This window comes from Cibotium barometz, chromosome 44 (genome assembly GCF_041138505.1).
Source record: "Cibotium barometz isolate CiBa-2024 chromosome 44, ASM4113850v1, whole genome shotgun sequence".
NCBI classification, from domain to species: Eukaryota; Viridiplantae; Streptophyta; class Polypodiopsida; order Cyatheales; family Cibotiaceae; genus Cibotium; species Cibotium barometz.
Genome location: NC_141089.1, coordinates 39,125,458 through 39,150,039, shown reverse-complemented (window position 1 = coordinate 39,150,039; position 24,582 = coordinate 39,125,458). Strand labels below are relative to the sequence as shown.

The 24,582-nt window shown below is 44.1% G+C and overlaps 1 protein-coding gene across 4 annotated transcripts in view; it reads right to left on the bottom strand.

Moving 5' to 3' along the window:
* LOC147613270 (calcineurin B-like protein 1) overlaps positions 1-23,831 on the bottom strand; it is a 32,630-nt gene extending 8,799 nt beyond the window's left edge. The window contains exons 1-7 of one of the 4 annotated variants that reach the window (XM_086782557.1): positions 23,448-23,831; positions 22,895-23,031; positions 12,012-12,094; positions 11,805-11,864; positions 1,010-1,118; positions 821-873; positions 329-647 (exon numbers count right to left, since the gene is read on the bottom strand). In XM_086782557.1, coding sequence (XP_086638683.1) covers positions 504-647; positions 821-873; positions 1,010-1,118; positions 11,805-11,864; positions 12,012-12,094; positions 22,895-23,031; positions 23,448-23,560 — 699 coding nt within the window. In that variant the 5' untranslated portion in view covers positions 23,561-23,831 and the 3' untranslated portion in view covers positions 329-503. Of the gene's footprint in view, positions 1-328; positions 648-820; positions 874-1,009; positions 1,119-11,804; positions 11,865-12,011; positions 12,095-22,894; positions 23,032-23,167 lie in introns of those variants that run through there. The other 3 variants (XM_086782556.1, XM_086782554.1, XM_086782555.1) reach the window with 3 other exon arrangements.
* Positions 23,832-24,582: the final 751 nt, after the last annotated feature.

The following is a 24,582-nucleotide window of genomic DNA, read 5'->3' as shown; positions in this document are numbered from 1 at the left end:
AAGATTCGTAGAGGAGATGGCGGAAAGGAAATGGGCAGCCTGTGCAGAAGCAATGGAATGCCTCCGTGTAGTGGGTGGATGTAGATGCGATCGGAGTGACAAGCCTCTCCAGCCAATGCCCATTGGATTGTCAGTGTGGTGCCTTTAATGCTGACGCATGCACCTCTGTTTCTGGATAGTCCACCAAATGCTCCGGAATGGTTCCTCTAGGGTTGATTCGGCAGTGTGACGATGTGGTGGTGTGACGCCCTGAGATGGTCTGGCCAGAACAGTACAGTGTGGGCACCCTTCGTGACTACAGCCGTTTGCTGACTCCATAGAATCCACAGAAACAACATTGCAGCCCCACCACATTCCAAGTCACGGAAAGTTTTTACAAAATGTCATTCAGCATGACAGCAGAATCTTTAGACAGGAATTGAATTTTGTGAGTCCAACAAAATTAGAGTTTGCAAATTCAACCATACAAATCAATTACTAACCAACTGTTTCACTAGAAGCTTTTATTGTGGGCTGGCACAAAAGAGAAAATGTTTGCCTGCTTCCAGCCAATGTGAAGGATCAGAAAGTAAAAGCAGATGGGGAAAACATCCACCACCACCTTGGATTTTTCCATCCAGTATCCATGGTCGTTTGCAAAGGGGGGCCTAGAACCCATAGGACTAGCAAATGCAAAATCCTTAGCTTGGTTTAGGTATACACTAAACAGATAAATGCCATCTCAAAATTAGTAAGATCCTTAACTTTGTTTGGGTAGGCAATGATGATTTTACTACAAATGAAGAATGCATCTAGAAACTCCTGCACAGATCATTCTCACCTCCTCACGTTCAATAAAGCCAGTTTGTCTCAAGTCGTACAACTTGAATGCAACTGAAAAATGGGATCCACCAGGTTAGGATCCACGACTTTCCATTCAAACACTTCCTACAAAGACTTCGAATAAAAGAGAAACTCTAGAAAACCCATGTGCCAAATTAATGCTTTTCTTTGAACCTTGATTACTTACAATCAATTTTTCGTTCGAGTGAAGTATTGGGATGAAAGACACTCAGTGAACAGACAAACTCCCCAAACTCAATCACTCCATTTTTCTTCACATCAAATAATGCAAAGACCTGTATGTATACAATGTCAAAAGACATCAAAATGGATCAATAAAACATTGTCACACATACACATACATCCATTGTGTGTCTGTATGTGTGTGTGTGTGTGCCTCTCTCGTTTTGAGGGTTCCTCCAATATAAGATAAAATAGTGGTTTTCACCAAAAAAAAAAGTGTGCGTGCGTGCGTGCGTGCGTGCATGTGTGTGTGTGTTGATGATAACACGACACATAGATCAGGCATGCTGAATATGGAACACAGCTCATGGGCTGATATGCTATCTTGCATCAATGCTTCTGATATCTGGGTATTGTCCAAACCTCATGACAAAGGCTATACTTTCCATCATAATGCGCATTCTCACTATTGGAGGAGATTAGACCGGTGGTAAATGTTGACACGCATGATAACTTCACATGTGAATTGGTGGGTGGACCACTCGATGACCCTTTCGGATCATGCACCCCTTTGGTTGGGAGACTATTTTGGTATGAGTACGTATGCATGTAGACTGCCTATGCAAAAACTTCTTATTGCTAATAAAAGCTCCCTGGAGCACCAACAGTTTGCTGACATGGTAAAGCATGCAATCCACCCTTTGCTCCCTCAAGCATGTGAAGATATGGATGTAGCATGGCATTCTTTTGTAATGCGAATGCAACAGGCTATTGCATGGAATGGCCGACACTATCTAGGTGAGCAAAGACAACAAGTAGCAAATGCAAAAGAAAAAATTCATGAGTACTCGCAATTATGTCAGTGAAGACCATTGCAAGAATCTGAGATGCTTGATCTTTTGGCAGCCCGAAATTGCATCACTAAAAATGACCAAAGAAAACTACAGAAATGGCAAATCCATGCGCTTCAAAAATCCTTAAGGGCTGCTCATCCAAAGGTTTCTTCAAAGGTTTGCGTGCAACCAGACAAAAGCAATCTATTGCTCGGGTTAAGAAACTGGATGGGAGTTGGACCATGGATAGCTTTGAATTAGAAAGTGAGTGTTTGAACCATTTCCGACATTTGTTTACAGCCCCACTGTCACTTTCTCAACATGAGGTTGCAACCAGAAATGTGTTGTTGGATGAAGTGACTACTATAGTGTTGCCTGAAGATGCTCTCAGCATGGACATGCCTTTCTTGCAAGGGGAACTTGATGATGCATTAAAATCTCTTGACACATGGAAATCCCTAAGATGGGATGGACTCACAATGGAATTCTTTCATACCTATTGGGATCAACTCAAGGATACGATCCTTCACATGGTTAATCACTGTTGGGAGATTCACCTACTCCCGTCCTCGTGGAAGGAAGGCTTGGTTAAGTTGGCCCCGAAAAAGCAGTTGTGTGAGTCTCTTGCTGATTGGCATCTGACAACATTGATGCCTATTATATATAAGCTCAAAATAAAATGCTGGTCAATCGGTTGAAAGGTGTCCTTTATGCAGTCTCCATCTGGCTTAGTATGATTTTGTACCGCTTAGGTAGATTAATGATAATATTGCAAATGCCCACATTGGCATTGAATATGCCAAGTACACCAAACAAGATGTGCTAATCATGCAAGTAGATATTGCCAAGGCTTTTGATACGGTGCATTGGGAATACATTGCTCAAGTAATGAGAAAAATGGGGTTTGGTCCTAAGATGAGCAATGTTATATATCGGTTGTATAAGGATAGCACTGCTAGATGCATTCTTGGTGGTGATCTCTCCAGCTCCTGGATACTTGGTAGATCAGTACGGCAAGGCTGCCCGCTCAAGCATTGCTTTATGCCATTGCCACACATCCATTGCTATTGTATATGGATAAACTCACTGTTGTGGGACGGTTGCAAACTACCGGATGGAAAGCATTTTGTTACTCAAGCGTATGCGGATAACTCTTTTTTCTTTCCCCGAAATACTGAGTCGGACTTGTGATCCATTATGGATGCTTTGGATTAGTATGAATTAGGATGGAAAGAAGGCTTGATGAAATTACTGCCCAAAAATCAGCTTTGTGAAACCATATCAGATTGGCGTCCTATCTCTCTAATGCTAGTCATATATAAATTGGTTACCAAGATGCTTGTTAATAGAATAAAAGGTGTCCTACATGCAGGTTTGCATCATGCGCAGTATGGATTTGTCCCTCAAAGACAAATCACTGACAATATAGCAAATGTATATATTGGCATTGTGTTGGAATATATATCATCTCCAGAGGGTCCGCATGTACCTTTGCATGCTTGTACTGGTCATTTTTATGAGGCCCTGCATTAGCATATTTAGCAGACATTATTTGGGATTTTTCCAACATTTTATGAGCCTTTTTTAGGCTATTTATGCTCCACGACTGCTATTGGCTTGCTATAGCTGGCCGACCAGCTCACATGAGGGATATATAAGGGAGCACACCCTTCTCCTCATTTTTCATCTTATTCTGCATATTTGCTGGAGGTCATTGGCTGTAGCAACAGCCTCTTATGCTTGTAAGCACCTACGGGCTCCCCTCGTGCTCATATTCAACAATAATCAACTGTTCACAACCTTCTACAGTTTGTGCTTTTGCCTACAACCTGTGTTTGCTCTTTTTTTCATGCTATCAGAGCCAAACACTGATCTATGGGCATTAAAGTGCTACCTTTTTCTGATTGGAGCATAGGCTTCATCAACTTTGCAGCGTTTTCTGCATCTGTACCTAAGGACGACTGCGTTTTTGCTATTGGAGGCTAAAGCTCTCTTGTGCTAAGGACAAGGTTCTTGAGAGATTTGCTTTCTCTATTTCTCTTTTCCCACCTCCCTCCCTTTCTTCTTTCTCTCCTCTTGCTGTGCACAGCTTGAGAGGAGGCTATTTGCTGTTTTTTACAGCCCTCTTGATTCAGAGAAGGTTTCTTGTAAGAGGACATAGCTTCAGGAGATTTCTCTATTGCTCCTCCTTCTCCAGTTGCCTTCTCCAGTTGATACTCCAGCACCTTCATTGGCTGGATCCCCTGCTCTCGCTCCCTAGGTGGTTCCTTTTCCCAATCTTTCTTCTCTGAGTTTCTCTCATCCAGGTCTTGCTCCCACCCCTACCCGAAGGAGCAGGTGTGGATGTCCATGTCCACACCTCACTTGGTGGACCCTGCTTTGAGAAGCATATACAAGAACAGTTTATCTCTACTCGGAGTAATGCTCATGAGATGTGGATGGAGATCCAAAGGACGTATGGGAGAGTTTCGACAGTGAAGATTGCCAAACTGGAGTCAAATCTGGAGAAGCTTACAATCAAGGAGTCCGATAACATGGTTGAGAAGATTGGAGAGTTCACCCATATCAAACTATAGCTTGAGGAGTACGAGATCACAATCCTATCCATAAACTTCTTGGTAAATTGTCTGCTTCCTTTGATTCTTTTAGGGATAATATCGTGACCCTCTTCCCCCTTTTGAGGAAGTCGTAAGTTATCTCCACGACAAGTGCATGCTTCACAAAAAAGGCAAGTCGGAGTCTGCTTTTGTTGCCTCTAACAAGGGCAAAGGTAAAGGCAGAAAAGGCAACAACAACAACAACAACAAAGGCAAGGGCAAGGGTAAACAAGATTCAAAGGAATCCAACGACAAAAGCAATGAATGTGATTACTGTGGCAGGACAAGTCATACTGAGGCTCGCTACTTTGCTTGTTTGCGATAGCTCTCGAGCAGCCAAAGCCAAGTATAAAGCCCAAGATGCTTCCAAAGCATCTGACAAGGACAACACCAAAGACAAGGGCAAGGACAAAGTTTAAAAGGAGGGATCTACCAAAGTAACATACATGGCAATCACAGATTCAACCACTTCTTCACAGGATTCACTCCTCGTGATCACAGAGATGACTTCTCCAGAAGAGGCAGTGACACACCTGAAGCGCTAGAATGGGTTGGTGATAGTGGTGCTTTTGCCCACATGACCAATCAAGCCCATATCTTGGAGGACTATCAGACGCTCTCTTCTTCAGTTTGCATCGGCGACAACTCCTCGCTTCTTGTCACCGGTGTTGGTAATGTTTCTTTGGGTTCCTCTACCACCTTACATATGTTTTATATGTACCACGGATTTCCAAAAATTTGTTTTCAGTGTACAAAGCTTCTCAAAATGGACTTGGTGTGTACTTTGATGATGAGGTCATTGAAGTGATCGACAAGAAGACTCGGTTGTTGCCAATGGAGTCCATGATGGGGTCTCTACAAGATCACCAACTTTTCTTCCAAGATCCCTCGCACTAACTCGCATATTCATCAGCTTTTCTCCCCCTTGATGGCTTTGGTTTCTGAGGCAAATACTTCTCTATGGCATTCTCGCTTCGGTCATGTACCCATTGCTGCCTTACAGAAGTTCCATTCTCAGTAGGTTATCAACGGACTACCTTAGCTCAGGTCTCTTTCACACATTTGCTCATCCTGCATGATGGGCAAGCATCATTGAGATGCATTTCCAAAGGAGGCCATCGAGCAACCCGAAGACCAGAGCTTATACATGCAGATCCTACTGGACCTATGGAGGTTGAGTCTCTTGGCGAGGCTCAATATTTTCTTCTTCTTGTGGATGATTTCGCTTGCAAAGTCTGAGTATGTTTTTTGGCTTGCAAGTCAGATGCTTTTGCCAGTTTCAAGACTTGGATCGCGATGGTGGAAAATCAATTTGGGGGTTCTTCTCCGAACTGATAATGGTGGCGAGTTTGTATTGTTTGATGACTTCCTAGCATCAAAGGGCATTCACCGACAAACCACAGTTCCTTACACTCCTCAACAGAATGGAGTTGTGGAACGGAAGAACCAGACCGTAAAAGAGATGGCTCATGCTTTGTTGCATCATGCAAGTCTCCCTCCTGCTTTATGGGATGAACCTATGGTTACCTCAGTTTATCTCATTAACCGCTCGATCACAAAAGCAATTGAGGCGATGACTCCGGAGGAGGCTTTTATAGGACACAAGCCTTTTGTATCTCACCTACGTGTCTTCGATTGTGTTGCTTATGTGCATGTCCCAGATCAAAAGAGGACCACACCCGCTGGGATCGGAAGGTTGATGACATTATCATTTCCCGTGATGCTCGGGTTGATGAGAGCTTGTTTGGCATCGACTCCTCTCCGCCTGATACATCTACAAATTTTCCAGATGATCCATTCACGACGGATATTAGTGATCTTATACCTCTTCCACGTCCAGCTCCTCCTCCTCCTCCTATTGCAACTCCTGTAACAGTTGCTACTTTACAACCACCAGTTCCTGTTGCACAAACTTCTGCAGCTCCCAATCCCTCTACGAGTCTTGCTTTGACTCCTCCGAGATTACCCCCACCAGTGCTTACTTCATCACCTCTCCCAACAACATCGGGATGAGTCCTCTACTGCAGCAACTGGATCTTCTTCTTCTTCACACTTTGACAAGAAGGCTGGCTTACCTCGGTGGGTTCAGCAACTCTTTAGAGATTCTGGTCTCACTAATGCACAACTCCATAACCAGATCTCTACCACCACCCCTAGACCTCACCGTTCATCTCGAGCCTCCACATCTCATCATAGAGTGAATTATGCTCTTATGAGTTCTCTCAAGGAGATCAATGAGCCTGAAGGTCAAGAGAAGGCTCTTTCACAGTCGCAACCATGGAAGCAAAGATGTCATCTATTGAGAGGAATCACACTTGGTCTTTGGTGCCATGGCCTTTGCATTGTCGTGTGATTGGTGTGAAATGGTTTTTCAAAGTCAAGTTTCATGCAGATGGTACTTTGGACAAGTACAAAGTCAGCCTTGTTGCTCGAGGATATGCTCAGAAGGCAAGTGAAGACTTTGATGAGACATTTGCTCCTACAGCCACGTATACCATCATGATACATCATGATTGTTTTGGCTCTGGATGCACACTTCAGATGGCCCGTGTTTCAGATGGCTATCAAATCCGCTTTTCTGAATAGAGATTTAGAGGAGGAAGTTTATGTTGAGCAACCTCCTGATTTTGAGATTCAGGGATTGGACACCCATGTGTATCTTTTGAAGAAGGCTCTATGGTCTCAAGCAGGCACCACATGCCTGGTATCAAAAGATTGATGCCTTCTTCTTATCTCTTGGCTTGAGAGGGCATATGCAAACAGAAATCTCTATGTGCTTCTTTTTGATGGGGATATTTGTGTCATTGTTTTGTATGTTGATGACCTCATCCTTTCTGGCTCAGATGTACTGAGTTAGTCACACAAGTTCAGTCCAAGCTTTCAGAGACATTTGAGATGACTAATCTTGGCCTTCTTCATTATTTTCTTGGACTGGAGGTTAGGCAAAAAGATAATTGTATCTTCATTTCTCAACAAAAGTATGTGAAGAAGCTACTCTCACCTACGAGCTTCCCTCGTGCTCATTTCCAATAATAATCGACTCTTCACAACCTTCAGTACAACCTGTGTTTGCTCTTTCTTTCACATTGAATATGCCAAGTATACGGATCAAGATGTTCTTGTCATGCAAGTGGACATAGCTAAGGCTTTTGATACGGTACAATGGGAGTTCATAGCTCAAGTTATGGATAGAATGGGATTCCGGCCTAAAATGAAAAATGTTATCTTTTGGCTTTATCAAGAGGAATCAACTAAATGCATTTTGGGCAGAGAACTTTCAGCCTTGTGGTATCTTGGGAAATCTATTCGGCAAGGTTGTCCGCTTAGTGCACTTTTGTATGCCATTGCAACTCATCCAATGCTCCTTTACATGGACAGACTAACACGAGATGGACAACTGCATGGTCTTTCCATGGTTGATGGTACACAATTTGTGGCACAAGCATATATTGATGACTCTTTCTTTTGTCCCAAGAATACAAAGGCGGATGTTAAAACTCTCATGAAAGCACTGTCCCTATATGGTCTGGTTGCACGATTACATGTAAACTTTCAAAAATCAAAGTTGCTTCCTCTAAAAGATTATGATTGGCATCAGCTTTTGTGGCCGGGTCAGATCATCCCACCTAGAGAGATAGTCAAGCATCTTGGTAATCCCATTGGTTGGGAATTGTCTTTGAAAGATGAAACTCAATGGATAATGGCAAATGGGTGATGGCAAAATTGCAATCTAAAATCGAATACTGGAAAGTATCTACATGGCCTCTACATGTGCAATTACATAGTACAATTGATAATCATAGCATATGTCCAATTCTATCTTCCTCTCTTACCTTGGTCGAGCAAACAGATTGATAATTTCATGTTTAAAGCAATGGAATGCCTGTGGAAAACCAAGGCAGATAAAAAAGGTTTACGTTTGTTAAGGCGGGGCCTTATCTGTTCGCCCAAAATGCATGGTGGGCTCAATGTTCTTAACATTCATTATCATATACTGGCAAGGAAGCCACTCTTCTACTTGCATTTATAGAGCAAGTCAAGCCAAGGGCACGCATGCTGGGAGCTCTGTGCTCTAACATGCAAACATATGCATATGGACATTGGATCATCGATTATGATGATATAATCTTTGGGCATTTTCATGGTCATATTTCAAGCTCTCCATATTCGACTGCTCTCATTCAAGATTGGAAAGCTATATTGTGTCACTTGCAATGGTCAGGTAGGCCTCCAAATCAAGGAAACTCACTACTCTTACAAAGTTCATTGGAGCAGGGTGTTTGATTCACCACTTGCTTTGTCTCAACCAAGGAAGGCCTACAATCTTTCTACATTGGGAATTCGTCACGTATGCGATGTTGTGGATGAAAATGGTTATGTGCTTGCCTTTCCACGTGCACTCAAACAATGCAATTTGGGAATGCACCACAGGCTTATCTGGAGACTCATTTCGGAAATAATGCAACCCTTTCACCCAATCCCAATGCTTGAGGATACACAAAGAATTCAAGATTGGCGTTTTGATAGGCAACTTCACTTCAAGATACACTCCTGTATCATTTTGCAATTTGTTTGGAGAGCTAATGCTTATAGGCTACTCTTACCACCTCCATGGATTGAGGATCATGCAAATCGCCTATGGCATATGTCAAAATCTCTTGCTTGGTGGAAAGCTACATTGAAAAGAATCTGGAAGAGTGGATTTCCCCTCAAGCAACAATTGTTTCTGTGGAGATGGTTGATTGGAGTATTCCCAATTGGATCTCTTTTGGCACGAAGGCAAATTGCCACGGCTTCTTGTAGGCGATGCTCTCGTCCTATAGAGACAGTGCCTCACCTTCTGTGGTATTGTTCGTTCTCGTGATTTTCTTGATGATTTGTCTGCACATCTTTGGGCTCGTTTTCTAGGGAGGCATTTCGATCGAACGTTCTGGCTTTTTAGTTGCCTTTCTCCTCCCCTACCAGACTATATAGACTTCCTTGACTGGACCAGATTCTGGGCTTTATGGACTATCTATTATGCTCGGAATCAATTGCTCTTCTCTGGAGATTTCATCCAATTGTTTTTTAATTTCCGAAGAGCCCTTTTCCAATCCCTCCGAGATTCTCATGAAATCGGAGACTAACCTTCCAACAATTAGAAGTGTTTTCCCACTGTTTCTGATCTGAGTAGTAGTTGTCCTGATTTGGGACAACTATGAATGTATATTTCTTTTTTCCTAATGAGACAATGGTTTCACTAAAAAAGATGTATGTGTGTGTGTGCGTGCGTGCATGCTAATTAAAGATTGGCAAAAGATTCTACAATATCTTCATTGCTCGGGCAAACCACCAAAAATAGGAAATTCTCTATGTCCATCTCTACATTTTACACACTTCTTAATACAAGTTGCTCTTTCACATGTGAGATTGGTATCTAAGCTTGGATGATCCAAGGGTACTATTGCTTCCCATGTCCCACCCATCTTTACTTCATCGCACAGGTACGAAACCCTCACTAGTGTCTTGATCTTGCAGTGGTGTGGACCAAGTGGTGGCATGGCTGATACCAGAGGTGCTGAATTGGTGCGTGAGGAAAACAAACAATACGAAGGTACATGTTTTTTGGTACAAACAAGAAAATGCAACCAAATGGTCATTCAACATCAAGTATCCTGGATGAGCTAGAATGAGGGTGGCCATCCCCCAAGTGGGGATCATGGGGCATGAAGCCCCTGGATGCTCAGCCTCCCAACCATGGTACAAGGATGAGCGCAGGAACATGGGTTGTAGGTTTTCAAGAAGGAAACAAACTCTTAGTCTCTAAGAAAGGTACATGGCTTTAGCCGAAGGAGGGGACAAGAAGAACCGAAGCATGTTTCTCAATGTAGAACATGGTATTAGAGATTGGAGCGATCCAAGGTTACAGTAGAAGGTTTCCAAGCCAAGATCTAAGTGGTCAAGAGTGCCTCAAGTTTTGGAAGAAGGATACCAAGGATGGAGTCCACATGGAGTTAAGGGGATGATGTTAGTCATCCAAGATCAATTAGATTCTTGTCATCAAGCTTAGCAGGAGGGGGCATCACATGCTATGATTAAGAACCTTTTACACCAATAAATATCCCAATTTAAAGCTAGGTATTTTACCCAAGGTAGTTAGAAAGAGATCGAGGGAATTTCCAGGTAGTTTGGCATTATATTGCATTTTATGCTTGTCATATAGATTGTATATAGGGGTATTTAGGGAGCCTATAAAAAGGGAATAAAGTAGCCTAAAAAAATTCTACAATATCTTCATTGGTCGGGCAGACCGCCAAAAATAGGAAATTCTCTACAACAAGAAAGTCTACATTGTAGTCGAGCATTTGATTGTCCACTTGCTTTTTGCTCTCCAAGAAAGGCATACTTCCTGTCCACTAAGGGAATCTACTTGTGTCAAGATGTCATCACCAATGAAGGAAGAGTTATGTCTTTTCTAGAAGCACAGCAACATTGGCATTTGGGCATGCATTGCAAACCAACTTGGACAGGAACAACAGCCATTTGGTGAGTTACTGGATGACCCTATTGAAGCACAGCTTGAAGCAATATTGGACTTTGCAAAGAATGGAACATGGACCATTCCCTAAGTCCCTTTATCACAACTCACTGCTTCTAGATTATATCGATTGATTCTCCCAGAACCATGGTTTTTTGATTATGCTAATCATATTTGGGGAATCCATCAAACCGCAAAATGGTGGAAGTAAAATTTGCATAAGACCTAGGACATCAATTTACCTCTGAAGCAAAAAGTTTTCATGTGGAGATGTATTGCTTGAGTATTCCCTGTTGGAGAATTTTTTGAAAATAGGCATATTACGTATGCCCTTCTTGTTGGAATCAAAAAGAAACAGTGCGGCATTTATTTTGGTATTGTTCAGAGACAGTAGATCTTTTTTGCAAAGACTTTCTGGATTACTTGTGGTAAGATTTCCGGGGATCACTTTTTCCAAGAACTTTTGGATGTTTGGAAACGAATGGATAAATATGCTCTCTTTATTGCCTGGCTACGTTTTTGGGCACTATGGACTATATGGCACAATCAGATGGTTTTCCATTTGTCAAGGATTGACAAGTACTTCTACTTCCGTCGATCTTTAGGACAATCTTGGAATCACAACTATCAGCTACAGTAGATTGACCAAACTCATTTTGAATTGTTTTTTTCACTATTTCTGGATGGATGTATATCATACTGAAGATCCCTCTTCAAGGGCTTCACTCTGTACATTAATATAGACACTATTTTGTGTGTGTGTGTGCGCGCGCGCGCGCGCGCGTACGCTATAGGTAAAGATGCCTGTTTCGCATAGTTATTGGCATTAAAAGGAGGTTAAAAGAGATTTACCCTGTCCGCAAAGAGATTTTCCCTCTTGCTATTTTGAAACAAAGCAAGTAGAAATTCCTCCTATAAAACAGCCCCCAAAAAAAAACATTGTATCAAAAAAAAATCCAATCCTCCACTTGCAATGAATAAATTGATAATTTCATTTGTTAAAATTCACGTCAGTGAATCCTTTTTGTGCATGACCTGAAAAGATAAAGGCACTCTTACTTTATGTATCAGCCCATCCGTGATCAAGGAATTACTCAGTTTCTTAAAAAGCTCGTAGAGAGCTTCCACTTCGCTAACACTGACTGCCACATAAAAACAGAATGAAAAACTTCCATCAATTGCATAAGGTCAGAAAGCTCTCATATGCAAACAAACCTGAGCATGAGGCTAGACCAACACCATACTTCCAATCATACACATATGATGGGCATACAAACATTCGAATCAAACGCATATGGTACGATTGAAACTATGATCTATCCATCCTAAAAAGTGTGACCTTATATTACCATTAATGCCTCCGAATTCTTGTCAAATAAAATGCATTGTTGGAACTGTGATCTATCCATAGATCCTAAAGAGTGTGACCTTATTGTTATGCTTCAAATTCTTGTTGAATAAAGTGCATTTTTGGATATATTGCCTGACCAAAAGGTGGGCAGGTGAAAACATGACTAAAACGGGTTGCAAGTCTCTTTAGCAACCAAGAGTAGACTAGATCCTTTCAAGAGCCATCAAACTACGAACCATACTTTGAGCACATCCCCTTGTGCGTAGTCGTCACATCGTCCATCAAGCCCCAGATGTATGTACCATCTTTATGGAGACATGATACAGGGTAGATTAGGATGAGATCGCAAGTAGCGAGCATAGTTCTATAAAGGTAAGGATGCCAAAGAGAACAGTGGTGTTAAGGGAGCTTTCCTGATGAGAAACTTTACTGCCAGGAGGTGAAGGCCAATCAATGAGAATGACACGCTGGGAAATTTAAAAGAAAGGTTGAGCAGCCAAAGGGAGGAAATCAGGGCTAACAGACCTGCAGACTGATGTAGCACAATTGGACGCCCTACAATGGGCAGCTAGTGGCCCAAGGAATACCAGCTGAAAGGGTGCCCAGAATTCCTTGGGCAGCTAGTGGTAACACGCGCTCTATGCCATGTTCTCTACTCTTACCAAGGGTCTTATCCACCTCATTCCTAAGGGTGGTCATAAGAGCAACAGTGCTTTCCTTATGCACATATATATGTGCACCATTGTGCTCGTAGGCCATAGGCCAGTGAATAATGTTGTCAGCTTGCTATTATTGCCCACAACTAGCAATTAATGCTACCCACTACCACATGACGATTCCACGTGGCACAAGTGCTCGCCGGGCTGCATGTCCTCCTATGCATTTTGCCCAACTATTGTGAACACCCTGGCTTCTGTCTACGTGTATTTACAAGTGAGATGTGTCGCAACTGCAGACAAGCATAGAAGGCAATTGGACCTTAAGGAAGGTGATTGGGTCTTGCTTAAGTTTGAAAAGGCAAGAATATGGAAAAGAGCTTCAAGGAAAGAGCTTGCCCAGCTTGACAACAGGTTTTATGGACCTTTCTAGGTGATCAAGAAGATCAACAAGGTCTCTTTTCGGCTTAGGTTGCCACATCATTGGAAGATCCACAACGTTTTTCATGCGAGCGTATCGAAGAGATATGTGGGACAAGAACCAATAAAATCGGTGATGGATGAAATGGAAGCGATTCTTTAGCCTAAACAGATTGTGTTTCACAAGGAAAAGAGGCTCCCGCAAGGCTGAGTGCAAAGACAGTATCTCATGAAGTTTAAGAACTATCTAGCCATTGATGTTATGTGGTTGAATTACGACTATTTTATCGAGTAGCCTGGACTCCATAAGGCATGCTTGGAGGCTTTTCACTTGAGGTCAACTATATAGAAGCCGGTGGGATGCCACTACCATAATGTTTTCCATATTTTTGCTTAAGAATTATATGATGGTTTTGTACCATGGGCCCCAAAATTTACGAGTTTTGTACCATGGAACTAATGGATTGTGTTAGGCTATATCATGGTTTGTACCTAGGACGCAACCCATGGATTTGTTTTGGGTTACATTACAATTTCATACCTAGGACCCAAGTGATCATTTCGGACTATATGACAATATTTGTGCGTGGGTGCCAAGAGTTTTTGGCCCATCCTTGGCTGTTTGATCATAAGGGGGTGGCCTACCACAACAAACATTAGATCATGTTCAGAGATGCTTTTGACAAACAAGTTGCCACTGTGATGGGAAAATTTAAGCACAAGTCACAGTGGTTCGAGGCAAGGTAAATTGTGAGAGGGTTAAAAGCCATAGAGGATTGGGATACTAGACACATACACCAAAGAGTCATTCCAACTTAAAATTAATACACACACACAAGCTTCTTGCATAAAATCAAAGAATCTATGCACAACCCTTCCACGCAGAGTTCATGTACATACTACAAACTACTAAGTGGACCAAAACATGGCCTTCAAAGCAACCTTAAATTCTCAAGCATCCTTATGGAATTCACCTTCGGGCTTGGCCATATGAACGACCTCTAAGCTTATTAAGGTGATCAAAACATCAAGTTAAGGATTACTGCAAGTCCAGCAATTGATGGCAGCAAAAGAGGTGGTGACAATGATGAGAAAGGTGGAGGCGGAGAGGGAGAGGGAGTTGCTTCAGTCCAACTCTCTTTGCTTTTCTCTCTGCACTCTCCCTGTGACCTGACCTCACCTATTTGCTACTGTATGCATTGTGCTTTTCCTGACTTTGAGTTCAGATTTTGACTCCTCTTCTTCTGCACCATCCTTTTCGAGCTCACCTTGTACCTACATCTATAGTAAAGCTGGCCACCCATCTCTTCTCTCAGCACAAGCCTCTACTCATGCAGCATGGGCTTGCCGTGCCTTTGTGCAACTCTGCATAGACCCCTCAAGCCATAGCTCACTCACAATTGCTCCTGGGAGCTTGATGTTGGGATTCAGAGTTACATGTGTCCGTCTTTTGTGTGTGAACCACCCCTTAAGTGTGTAAGTGTGAACCCACTCTTAGAGTGGCTAGAATAATATCTTGATATTTATGTGTTTGACATAAGCAATGATGTCATGTGTTGAACCTTTATACCTATAAAGGTATTGTACTTGTCCCGGTCTCAGGACAGTCTTAGTTTCTCTCGGTCGGATCGCCGGCAGGGAGGGACTAATCTATCACGGATTGATCGCTTTTATGTGGGCGACTGGTTAGGGGAGCGAGGGAGGCGCCAGTTATATTGACTTTGGAGGAGGGGACACGGGAGCCCAGTTTGCAGTTGAGGATCCCAGAGAGGGTACTTACAGATCCCAGTCTCGCTGAGGACATTGAGAGGATCTGGCATGATAGTCAGTGCTCTGACCAGGATGCAGCGGGCCAGTGTGCCCAGGGACTCATTGATCTTAGCTCTTTTCTACACGCTGCAGCTTTGACACGACTGGGAGAGATTCGCGAGCGGGAGCAACGGCTGAGACGCAGCCTTGCTTCACTACAGCGCCTTCAGGAGCAGCAGCTTGCATGTGAGTGGGTGGCGTCCCAGCTGAGCCAGGCACGCCAGGAGGTTAGAGAGGTAGAGGAGCAGAGACATGAGTTTTACTATCGTCGTCAGGCCTCTCAGTGGACGCAGCTTGGTGATAGAGTGACTGGAGAGTTTTTTGAGATCACTGGACCCCGTCATGCGCGAGCAGGAGTCCGCCAGCTTGGTAGACCGGATGGATCGGTAGCTACTGAGCTCGGGGATATCAGAGCCATTGCCACTGCATTTTATAGTGACCTGCTTTCAGCGGAGCCAACCACTGAGGATCGAGATGTTTGCAGACAGACTGTGTGGGCCCATGTGCAGAGGAGGGTCACAGACCATATGCGTACAATTCTAGGTGCGCCTCTGTCAGAGATTGAGCTTGCCGAGGCCTTGAGGGTCCTGCCGCGACATAGTTGCCCAGGGGAGGACGGTCTGACGCCGGCCTTTTTTATGCGCTATTGGGACCTTTTGGGGCCAGGCCTCCGCAGGGACTTTCAGCATGTTTTGGACACTGGGGTGATGCCGCAGAGCTTTTCAGAGGGCTTGATCTATCTTATCCCCAAGGGGGAGGGAGTATCAGATGACATTCGGCATTGGAGGCCTATTACGATCCTCAATACTGTCTACAAGGTCTTAGCAAAGGCCTTGAGTTTGAGGATCCAGCCCTTCCTGGGGGAGTTGATTCATGCTACTCAGACAGGATTTGTCAAGGAGCGCAGTATCCTTGACAACATCTTTACTTTCTGGGAGGCGACGGCCCGAGCTAGATTTCTTGGCGAGGACTTGGTCGTGATGCTTCTCGATTTTGAGAAGGCATACGATAGAGTTGATTGGGGTTTCTTAGAGGGCACTATGCTTCGCCTGGGCTTTGAGCCAGGATGGATCAGAGGGGTGGCAGCTCTGTATTCCACAGCTCGCAGCCAGGTGCTGATTGCAGGAGGACGGGGGCCGAGTTTTGAGCTGACCAGATCAGTCCGTCAGGGGTGTCCTCTCGCCCCTTTCCTTTTTCTCTTCTTTGCGGAGGCTATGAGTATGTATTTGACGGCAGAAGAGGTTGGTTTGAGAGGACTGCAGCTCCGAGTCCGGGGGGAGGACCTGCTTGATGCTGAGTTTGCAAACGACACGGGCTTATTTTTGCATGGCCATGAGGCCAATCTTAGCTCCAAGTTTTTAGTGCAGCTTCGGGAGCATTGATCAATTGGCGCAAGACAGTGGCCTTTTGGATCAGTAGTGCTCCCACTCCGGCATGGAGCCCGGACCCCGGTTTTAGATGGATTCCTCCAGGCACAGCAGTGCGGTATTTGGGATGCCAAATTGGCCTAGATTTGTCACCTGAGCAACAGATTGCCCCGCTTCTTCTGAGCATTCGGAAGAAGCTATTGTATTGGAGTACAGCTCGACTATCCTTGGCTAGGAGGGTGGTGGTGGCAAATCAGGTGCTGTTAGCGACCATGTGGTTCATTACGTCTTGCTGGATTTTCTCGAGCTCTTGCATCAGCCAGGTACAGAGGCTGATCAGGAACTTTCTGTGGTCTGGGCGGGACGGTCAGCTAGCTCGGGCAAAGGTTGCATGGCAGTTATTACACTTCCGCTGGCTCAGGGCGGTTTGGGCTTTATAGATCCAGTCGATCAGAGTAGAGCCTTATTGGGGAAGCTTATTGTTCGGGGGTTGCTTCCAGGCGCTGAGCCTTGGAAAAAGCTCCTCTTGCAGCGGCTGCAGGCTCGGGCGCCCCCAGCAGGGGGTACTTGGGCACCAGAGATTCGCTGGATCTTCATTGAGATGAGGAGGACAGGCCTCAGTAGAGGATGGGAGGACAGATTTGCTTTGAGTATCCTGAGAGCTTGGGAGCTGCTGAGACCGGGGCTCTCTCAACGACCTCCTTCTTGTGTTGAGGAGCGGGCCAGACAGCCGCTCATCTGGAGCCCAGCGGTTCGCACGGAGCAGGGTCATATGCTGGGTTCTCGGCCTCGTCTAGCCTGGGGACCTTTAGCGGCAGGCCCAGCTCATAGTTTTGGAGACTGGCAGGCTTTCTGCAGTCTACCAGAGGAGATCCAGGTGGAGAGGCTGAGTCACTTCAGAGGGGGGTTGATTATGAGGGATGATATTCAGGAGGCACTCACAGAGGAGTGGTTCACGCCTCTCGAGCCAGTGGCCCCACGGTGGATGGGAGCCTTTACACAGTTGGAGATCCTGATTGCTGTCAGAGCTAGCACTGAGGATGGCAGATGCCTCTACTATGAGATTCAGGATGAGGGCAGACTCCAGAGAGTGGAGGTGGAGTCGCCTTTGGTTGCAGAGTGCACCTTTCAGAGGATTCGGGTAGTGGCCGCCGCTTCTCGGAAGTGGCATATTGACCCCGACCCTGCTGATGTGCTCCTGGATTGGCGCATATGGGCATATGCAGCGCGCCCCTTGGCCCGGCTACAGTGGGACCCCGGGGAGTACGAGTGGCATGATCCTTATGCATCCCTTGAGGCCACAGAGATCACCTTTTTCCAGTATACTGTTCGGCTGGGGCGGCATATTTTGACGGCGAGGAGGACGGTTTCTCCAGCGGCAGCGGAGCATTGGCGACTACAGGGACTCTCACAAGAGTTCCTGGAGGATTTCTGGGCTCGGCTTTGGGCTAGTCGACAGGCCCGCAGGATCTCGACCTTTCAGTGGCTGGTCGCCCACAGGGGCTCAGCAGTTGGCACTTGGCTTGTTTACAGCGGTCTTCCGACGGCCTGCGTCCGATGCGGCCACCCTATGGAGACACAGAGACATTGCCTTTGGGATTGCCCTCAGGCACAGCAGATTTGGCTGTGGATGCTGCGTATTCTAGCCCCCCTCTCTCCAGAGGGTATGTTTACGTGGGGTGCCGCTGCTTGGTCGACTTCGTCAGGGCCTGCTATGGGCTATGAGATGGAGCAAGGCAGTCAGGCCATCAAATTTATTAGGGGCCAGCCTCGCCTGGTTCTGGCACCGGATTTCTCGTCCGCCAGCTGGACACAGGAGAGGGATTTACGATGGGAGCTCCTCAGCAGCCTCACCATCTGGTTCACCTGAAGGGCCCGGTGCTTTACGGCCTTTGAGGGGAGATTGGAGCCACCAGCAGAGACTGTACGGGGGATTTGGCAGGAGTTGATCCACACCCTGCGAGGACAGTACGACCGCATCCGGGGAGACTCGGATGAGGCGATCTTACGGCACCAGGCCTTTCACACCACTTGGCGCTGTGGCCCTTTCTACACCTTACACACGGGATCCCCCCGTTGGCACTACAGGCCACCTGTTTGGCTTTTCCCCCCCCTATTGTATGATTTAGCCGCTCAGTTCTTTGTACTGATGCTTGTATTTTGCAGCACCTAGGGAGAGTCTCCCGGGCTGCCATGTTGTATTCGCTGCTCTATCTCTCTTAGGAGCAGGAGAGATCTTTTGTAGCCCTATGGGCGTTTTTATATAACTAATGAAAGGATCTTTTCTCGGGGGGAAAAAAAAAAAAAAGGTATTGTACTTGAGCTGAAGATTAGTCACATCAATCAACGTCATTGAGTCATGTAACCATCTCTCTCTCTCTCTCTCTCTCTCTCTCTCTCTCTCTCTCTCTCTCTCTCTCTCGCGTAATGGTTGGTTGATTAGATTTACGAAAATGTAATACAAAGCAAAGGTCACATGACCAGCTATACAAACATGTACATAGAGGCCATCAGACTGCACACACTAAAAGGCCACATGAGGCATGCCCACCGTACGAAGAGCATGTAGCCAGGGCAAGAAATAAACCTGTGCCGACTAGATTCTGGACAAGTCTGGCAAAAAAACAGTTGCCATTCAAAAGTCTCCGACGCCAAAGTGCACTGGCCAAAGGCAGGCCCCCAACCATGACTCGCCAAATAAACACTTTGCCCTGAAAAGGAAGCTTGGAATGCCAACCACAAAATAGGATGCGCTTCCACTAGGAGGCCGTTTTCTCAACATTCCATACTTTATTAGCTTTTGTTGCAAGCCATCTCTTTTCTTGGACCAAAACATGATATATAGTGGGGTGTGCATGTGACATCCCCTCCTACTAAACTTGGAGCATTGGGGTATATTTCGGTCCAACTATACAGGCTCTGCTCCTAACTTTCTAGCTCTGTTTCCAATGGGAACTCCTCTAGAAGTGCGGACAAGGGAAACTCCACTGGGACTGTTGCCACGAATACTTCTGCAGCACTTACTTCATTCTCTTTCGTATGGGATTTGAAGAGGTATACTTGAATTGTTGATGTGTCCAAAATTGATGGGCCTCGGCCATTGGTTTTGGGACTAGTGTTGGCTTTGCAAATTTAGATATTTGCACCTTGGTTGACCCCGATTTGTGAATCCCAAGATGTCCTTAATGTATCACTAGTATCCCTTTGTCCTTGGCCTTCAACTACGGCACTCTTGTCAATGTCTCCTGCCTGTACCACCACTACTTTGTTAACTGTACTTGGCCTCACATAAGCTGCCAACAGCTCCAATGACTTGCAGCATCTAGCTTGACACTCCTCTGCTGCTTTTTTCATATCAAGTTGTGCATTCTTCACTTTCCCCGTCTGTACAGGGCTGTTTTATTTTCTTGGGAGTTATAGAAAATTTAATATACGTAAGGGGTTTTTAATTTCAAAAAGTGAAACTTTTCCATGCATACTACACTAACCTGATGCTCTGATACCAATGTAATATGGGTGCAAAAGCTAAACTTGATTGATGCTAAGCAAACAAAGATTAATGCTAATCAATTCGCAAGTACACAATAGAGAGAAAACCCGATGCAACCTAAACTTCCGCATATTGCATTGATGTATAATGTTGATCAAAGATCCGAATCAGATCTGCAAATGCATGCTATGCAAACTCTACTGTTGAGCATGAATTAAAATAATGTGCTGCTGTATTCCAATAGCACATGAGAGAAACAGTCATGAATGCAGCAGCCTGATGCTCCCAATGTTGTATTGTGACTCAAGGATTTGTTGCTCTGAATCATCTTAGACATCTATTAAAAACTAATTATACAAAAATCATCCATAAAAGACACCAGCGCTGTGTCATGAATGTGAAATTATCATGAATTGCTATTGATGGGTCTTGAGTGTAGTACCAGGTACCACAATTGCACTGGTCTAAATGGTTCTGACAATTGATTGATATTGACTGAATTATGAGGTTGGGGAAGTTAATAAGTTATAGTTCTCTCCCTAGAGACAAACAGGGGTTAGGATTCTAAAAGTGTGAAAAGAGCTAGATAGGGCATCCATAGGAAAATTCCCTTATGCTAGGAACCTTAGATTAACAAATAGGACTAGAGGCATCTAATTAATAAGTAAATACCCTTGGAAAGTAAAGGTGACTTTTCACGAACAGCTTCTGATGCATCCATCGTGAAAGGTGTCTAATTAATTAGTGACTACCTGTGGAAAGTAGGGGTGACTTTTCACAATTACTTCACACAAATGGATTTCTCTCATGCATCATCGTCTTGCTTGGAAATCTGATTTGGGAGTGGATTTAGGCTAGGTCCTAGACAGTGCATTCTAGTGACCTAGAGAGAGGGAGCAGCCCATAGAGCACCTAGGAAACAAGTATCCACGCGCAGAAGTTAGTGGAGGCGCTCATGAAGTGTTTCATGCCATGGAAAGTTGAAACAAGTATCCATGTGCAGAAGTCAGTGGAGGCACTCGTGAAGTGTTTCATGCCATGGAACTGGGGTTTTCAAAAAGAAATCAGTAAAACCAAGTGTATGAAAGCATTACACAATGGATCCCATTGGGCCCACCCCTTGTGGAGTATTTGTTCTACTTAAATGAGAAGTAAAGTACAAAGCAAGAATGGGTGAAAATATGTACAGCTTACACCTCACTGTGCATTAACTGCAACTAAGCTGGGAACTGAGAAAGCCAATATGTTTCTCCTTGTCAGCACCTTTGCTGAACTGGAAGCTATAGGGTCTTCTCTTTAGTGAATACTGTGCTTGGGGCTGAATTCGCAGTTGAATTGGCTGCTGATTTCTGCTTTGAAAAGGTGCTGCAGGCTGGCAAAGGGGAAGTCGTAGACCTATTGGTGCTATGAAAGTGCTAATAGTGAAAGGAGGTAGATTGAATAGAGGAGGGGAGGGGCATATTTATAGGACAAATGTCAGTAATTTGCAGGTCGAGGGCTGATCAGCTGCTCCATGCAGGTTGTGGGCTCCAAAAATAACCTCCCGGGGCCCATAGCCAAGGGCAGTGTGGACGATTTATTTAGCACCATATTAGACTAGCCAACCCTACTAGCCGACCAGCCCTATAGTAACCTATATAAGGGTAGGTTGATGGCCATTCGTAAATCATCATGCATAGCCAGATTGTCTGGTCTTCTCTAATACAAAAATGTCGGTGTAGCCTCAGCTTGAGCAGAGGTTTACTGCACACCAAGTATGTGATTGAACTAATTTGAGAATGACAGGGCACCTAATCAGCCACCTTTTAAGCTTACCAGGCTAATAGAGATAGTGTGCCAGCTCATCTGCTTCCCAATGACTGGGGCTGCATCATAACTCTTTCAAGCTTTGAGGGTCACTGTTATCCTATATATACATCCATATCTTTCTAGGCACTGTTATAGCCATGGCCCACCATCTCCTACCTGTAGATATCCATATGTAGTTATGACCTCTCCTGTTAATGATGGGACCCTTTTGGCCCATGACTCCACCAGCCAAGCCATACATTCCAAACATCTAGCTCCAGCACAAAACATGTGGTATGACCGTTTCACTCCATGACTTCAATAGCCCTACATCTTGGACATTCACCTCTGCCACAACAGCCTTCAAAAGGCCAATCGGCCTTAAGACCATAGCAATTGTATGCTTCAAGTTCCAAATAGCTTTCTTTATCATGATTGAACTATTCATAAACAAAAGGGCCTATCAAACTGGCCATATAGCATAGCACCAAAAACAATCTTACTCAATGGACCTCATTGAGTTCAAGCCATTATCAGATAAATTTAACCTTTTGAAGATTCATTTTCTTCCTTCAAGCACGCTGTGACCTAAAAATCCCTCCTTCAATAAGTTAAAGACCAAGAAGTCCAAAAATATTTGTACTCCATTGTCCTTGCTAAAAGCTTAGCACAAGAATGTCATCAAAAAGCATGCCAACAAAGTACAGTGGGAATAGATAATCATCCTATCATTCAAGGTAGAGCCATTGATCAGGCCAACCATACAATCCATGCTGTACAGCAATAAGCTCACTTGTAGGCACAATGTGGCATGTGGCAATATCAACCCTTCAAGTAAAGTGAATTTATTTAGAAATCAAAACACTACACACACAAAGATGAGAAGTTTAACAAAACCTGAGAGAGGGTTCACACAAAAGATGAGAACTTTAACAAAACCTGGGAGAGGGTTCCGTTCCTGTCTACTGTTCATTGGCCAAGAACTTATTTGAAAGAAAGGAATTTCAAAGAAAAATTCAAGAGGAAACCATTCCCTCCAGTCTTGGTATGAATGGACTTACATATGCTCTCTGCTGCTAAGGTTGCGGGGTCTTCATATCCCTGAGGTCGTTTCAAATACTGTAAACCAAAGCACCGCAAGAAGAGCACAAGCACCTGCTCCAAAGTTACAAAATGGCAGCCTCCACAACGCCTTAAACTGCACAAGAATTATTAAAATATGAACATGCACCTCCCTAAAAGGTCACACAGCATACAAAAATGTGGAGTCCAATCAGCTACACCCTAGACAGCTTCGACTTCAGCTTTCAATCACGACAGGTTCTGAGACTCACCGATGGATTAAGCAGCTTAATGTTGCTTTAAGTTTAGCTTTGTGCTTCTGAGTGTTTCTTAAGAGCCCTAATGGTGTTATAGATTTAGTTCTCTGCTTCATGGTACTATATAATAACCCTAAGGTTGCTAAATAATAAAAGGCCTCTAAAGATGGTGTAAATTTTTAAAGTAAGACTCTCGGATCCTTATGTTGGATTATAAATGGATTTCTATGGATTTAACTCTTTGCTTATCTATGATCAAGTAGAACCTATATGTCTACTTTAGATGAGAACCCACATGTGCGCAGATGGGTTACTCAACCATAGTTGAATCCATACAATGAACCCTAATGAAGACCCAGATGAGCGCTTGGCTTTATCAATGTTACCAGACCATAGTTTCATCCACATGCGTGAAACCCTAATAAGAACAAATGTGCAGATGGGTTAACAAACGAAGACCGTAGTTTAAACCCATAAAGTGGGAAAGAAGATGCTTGCTGGATGGACGATAGTTTAGTTTTAATATAATAAACCCTAATGCTCCAAAAAGGTGGTTGCTAGCTTTAATGCAGATTTGTTAAGCAGACATAGTTTAATTAATGTCATTTAAAGCAGGATTTAGCAGATAAGATTAGATTGGTTATGGATTCTGGAATAAAAACGATTTTTTAAAAGCAGAAATCCTGAAATTCTGTCACGGAGACAAGGTACCATTGGTGCTTACCGATGTAGATGAAAGCGGCCCCCACAGTGAGTGACAAGGCAATCGGTAAAGACTGACAGAATGTGCGCTTACCCACCATTCAAAAAAAGCTCCGAATCGGCCATGTGAGTTAAGATTAAACACAGTGGCGATGAACAGAAAAGTGTATGTCTATGGAAACAACAGAATTGACTATGACGGAAACCCTAATTGAGCTCGGCGGAGTCAGGGTGCAAAGCCCTGATGTCAGTACGAGCTATGGCGGCAAACAGCTGCAATTTGAATTTTTAACATCTCTCAATATATTAGTTAAAGGTTCTTAGTTTTTTTTTCTAATTTTATCTTTTATATATATATATATTTTTATTTATTTATTTATTATTATTATTATTATATTATATTATATTATATAAAGGAAGAGTTTCATAAAGCTATCACATGGCAACAATTTGGAGGTTCGGGAAGAGAGGCATAGGTTTGAGGAGGTTAGGGTAGAATTTGAATGTGGAAGTTTGAAGAGATGTTTGAAGCACGTCAGCCCACTAGTAACAGAACACACGCATACATATTACACACACCCCACGGATCCCCACCCCCACATCATTGTGCATCTAAGGGCCTTTCCAAACTTTGAGTGGAAGCATAAAATTAGGAAAAGAGTGCCAAGTATGATGTATCCCATGTTTTGGGGGAGATCTTCGCCGCCCAAGTTCATGGACAAGGAGTC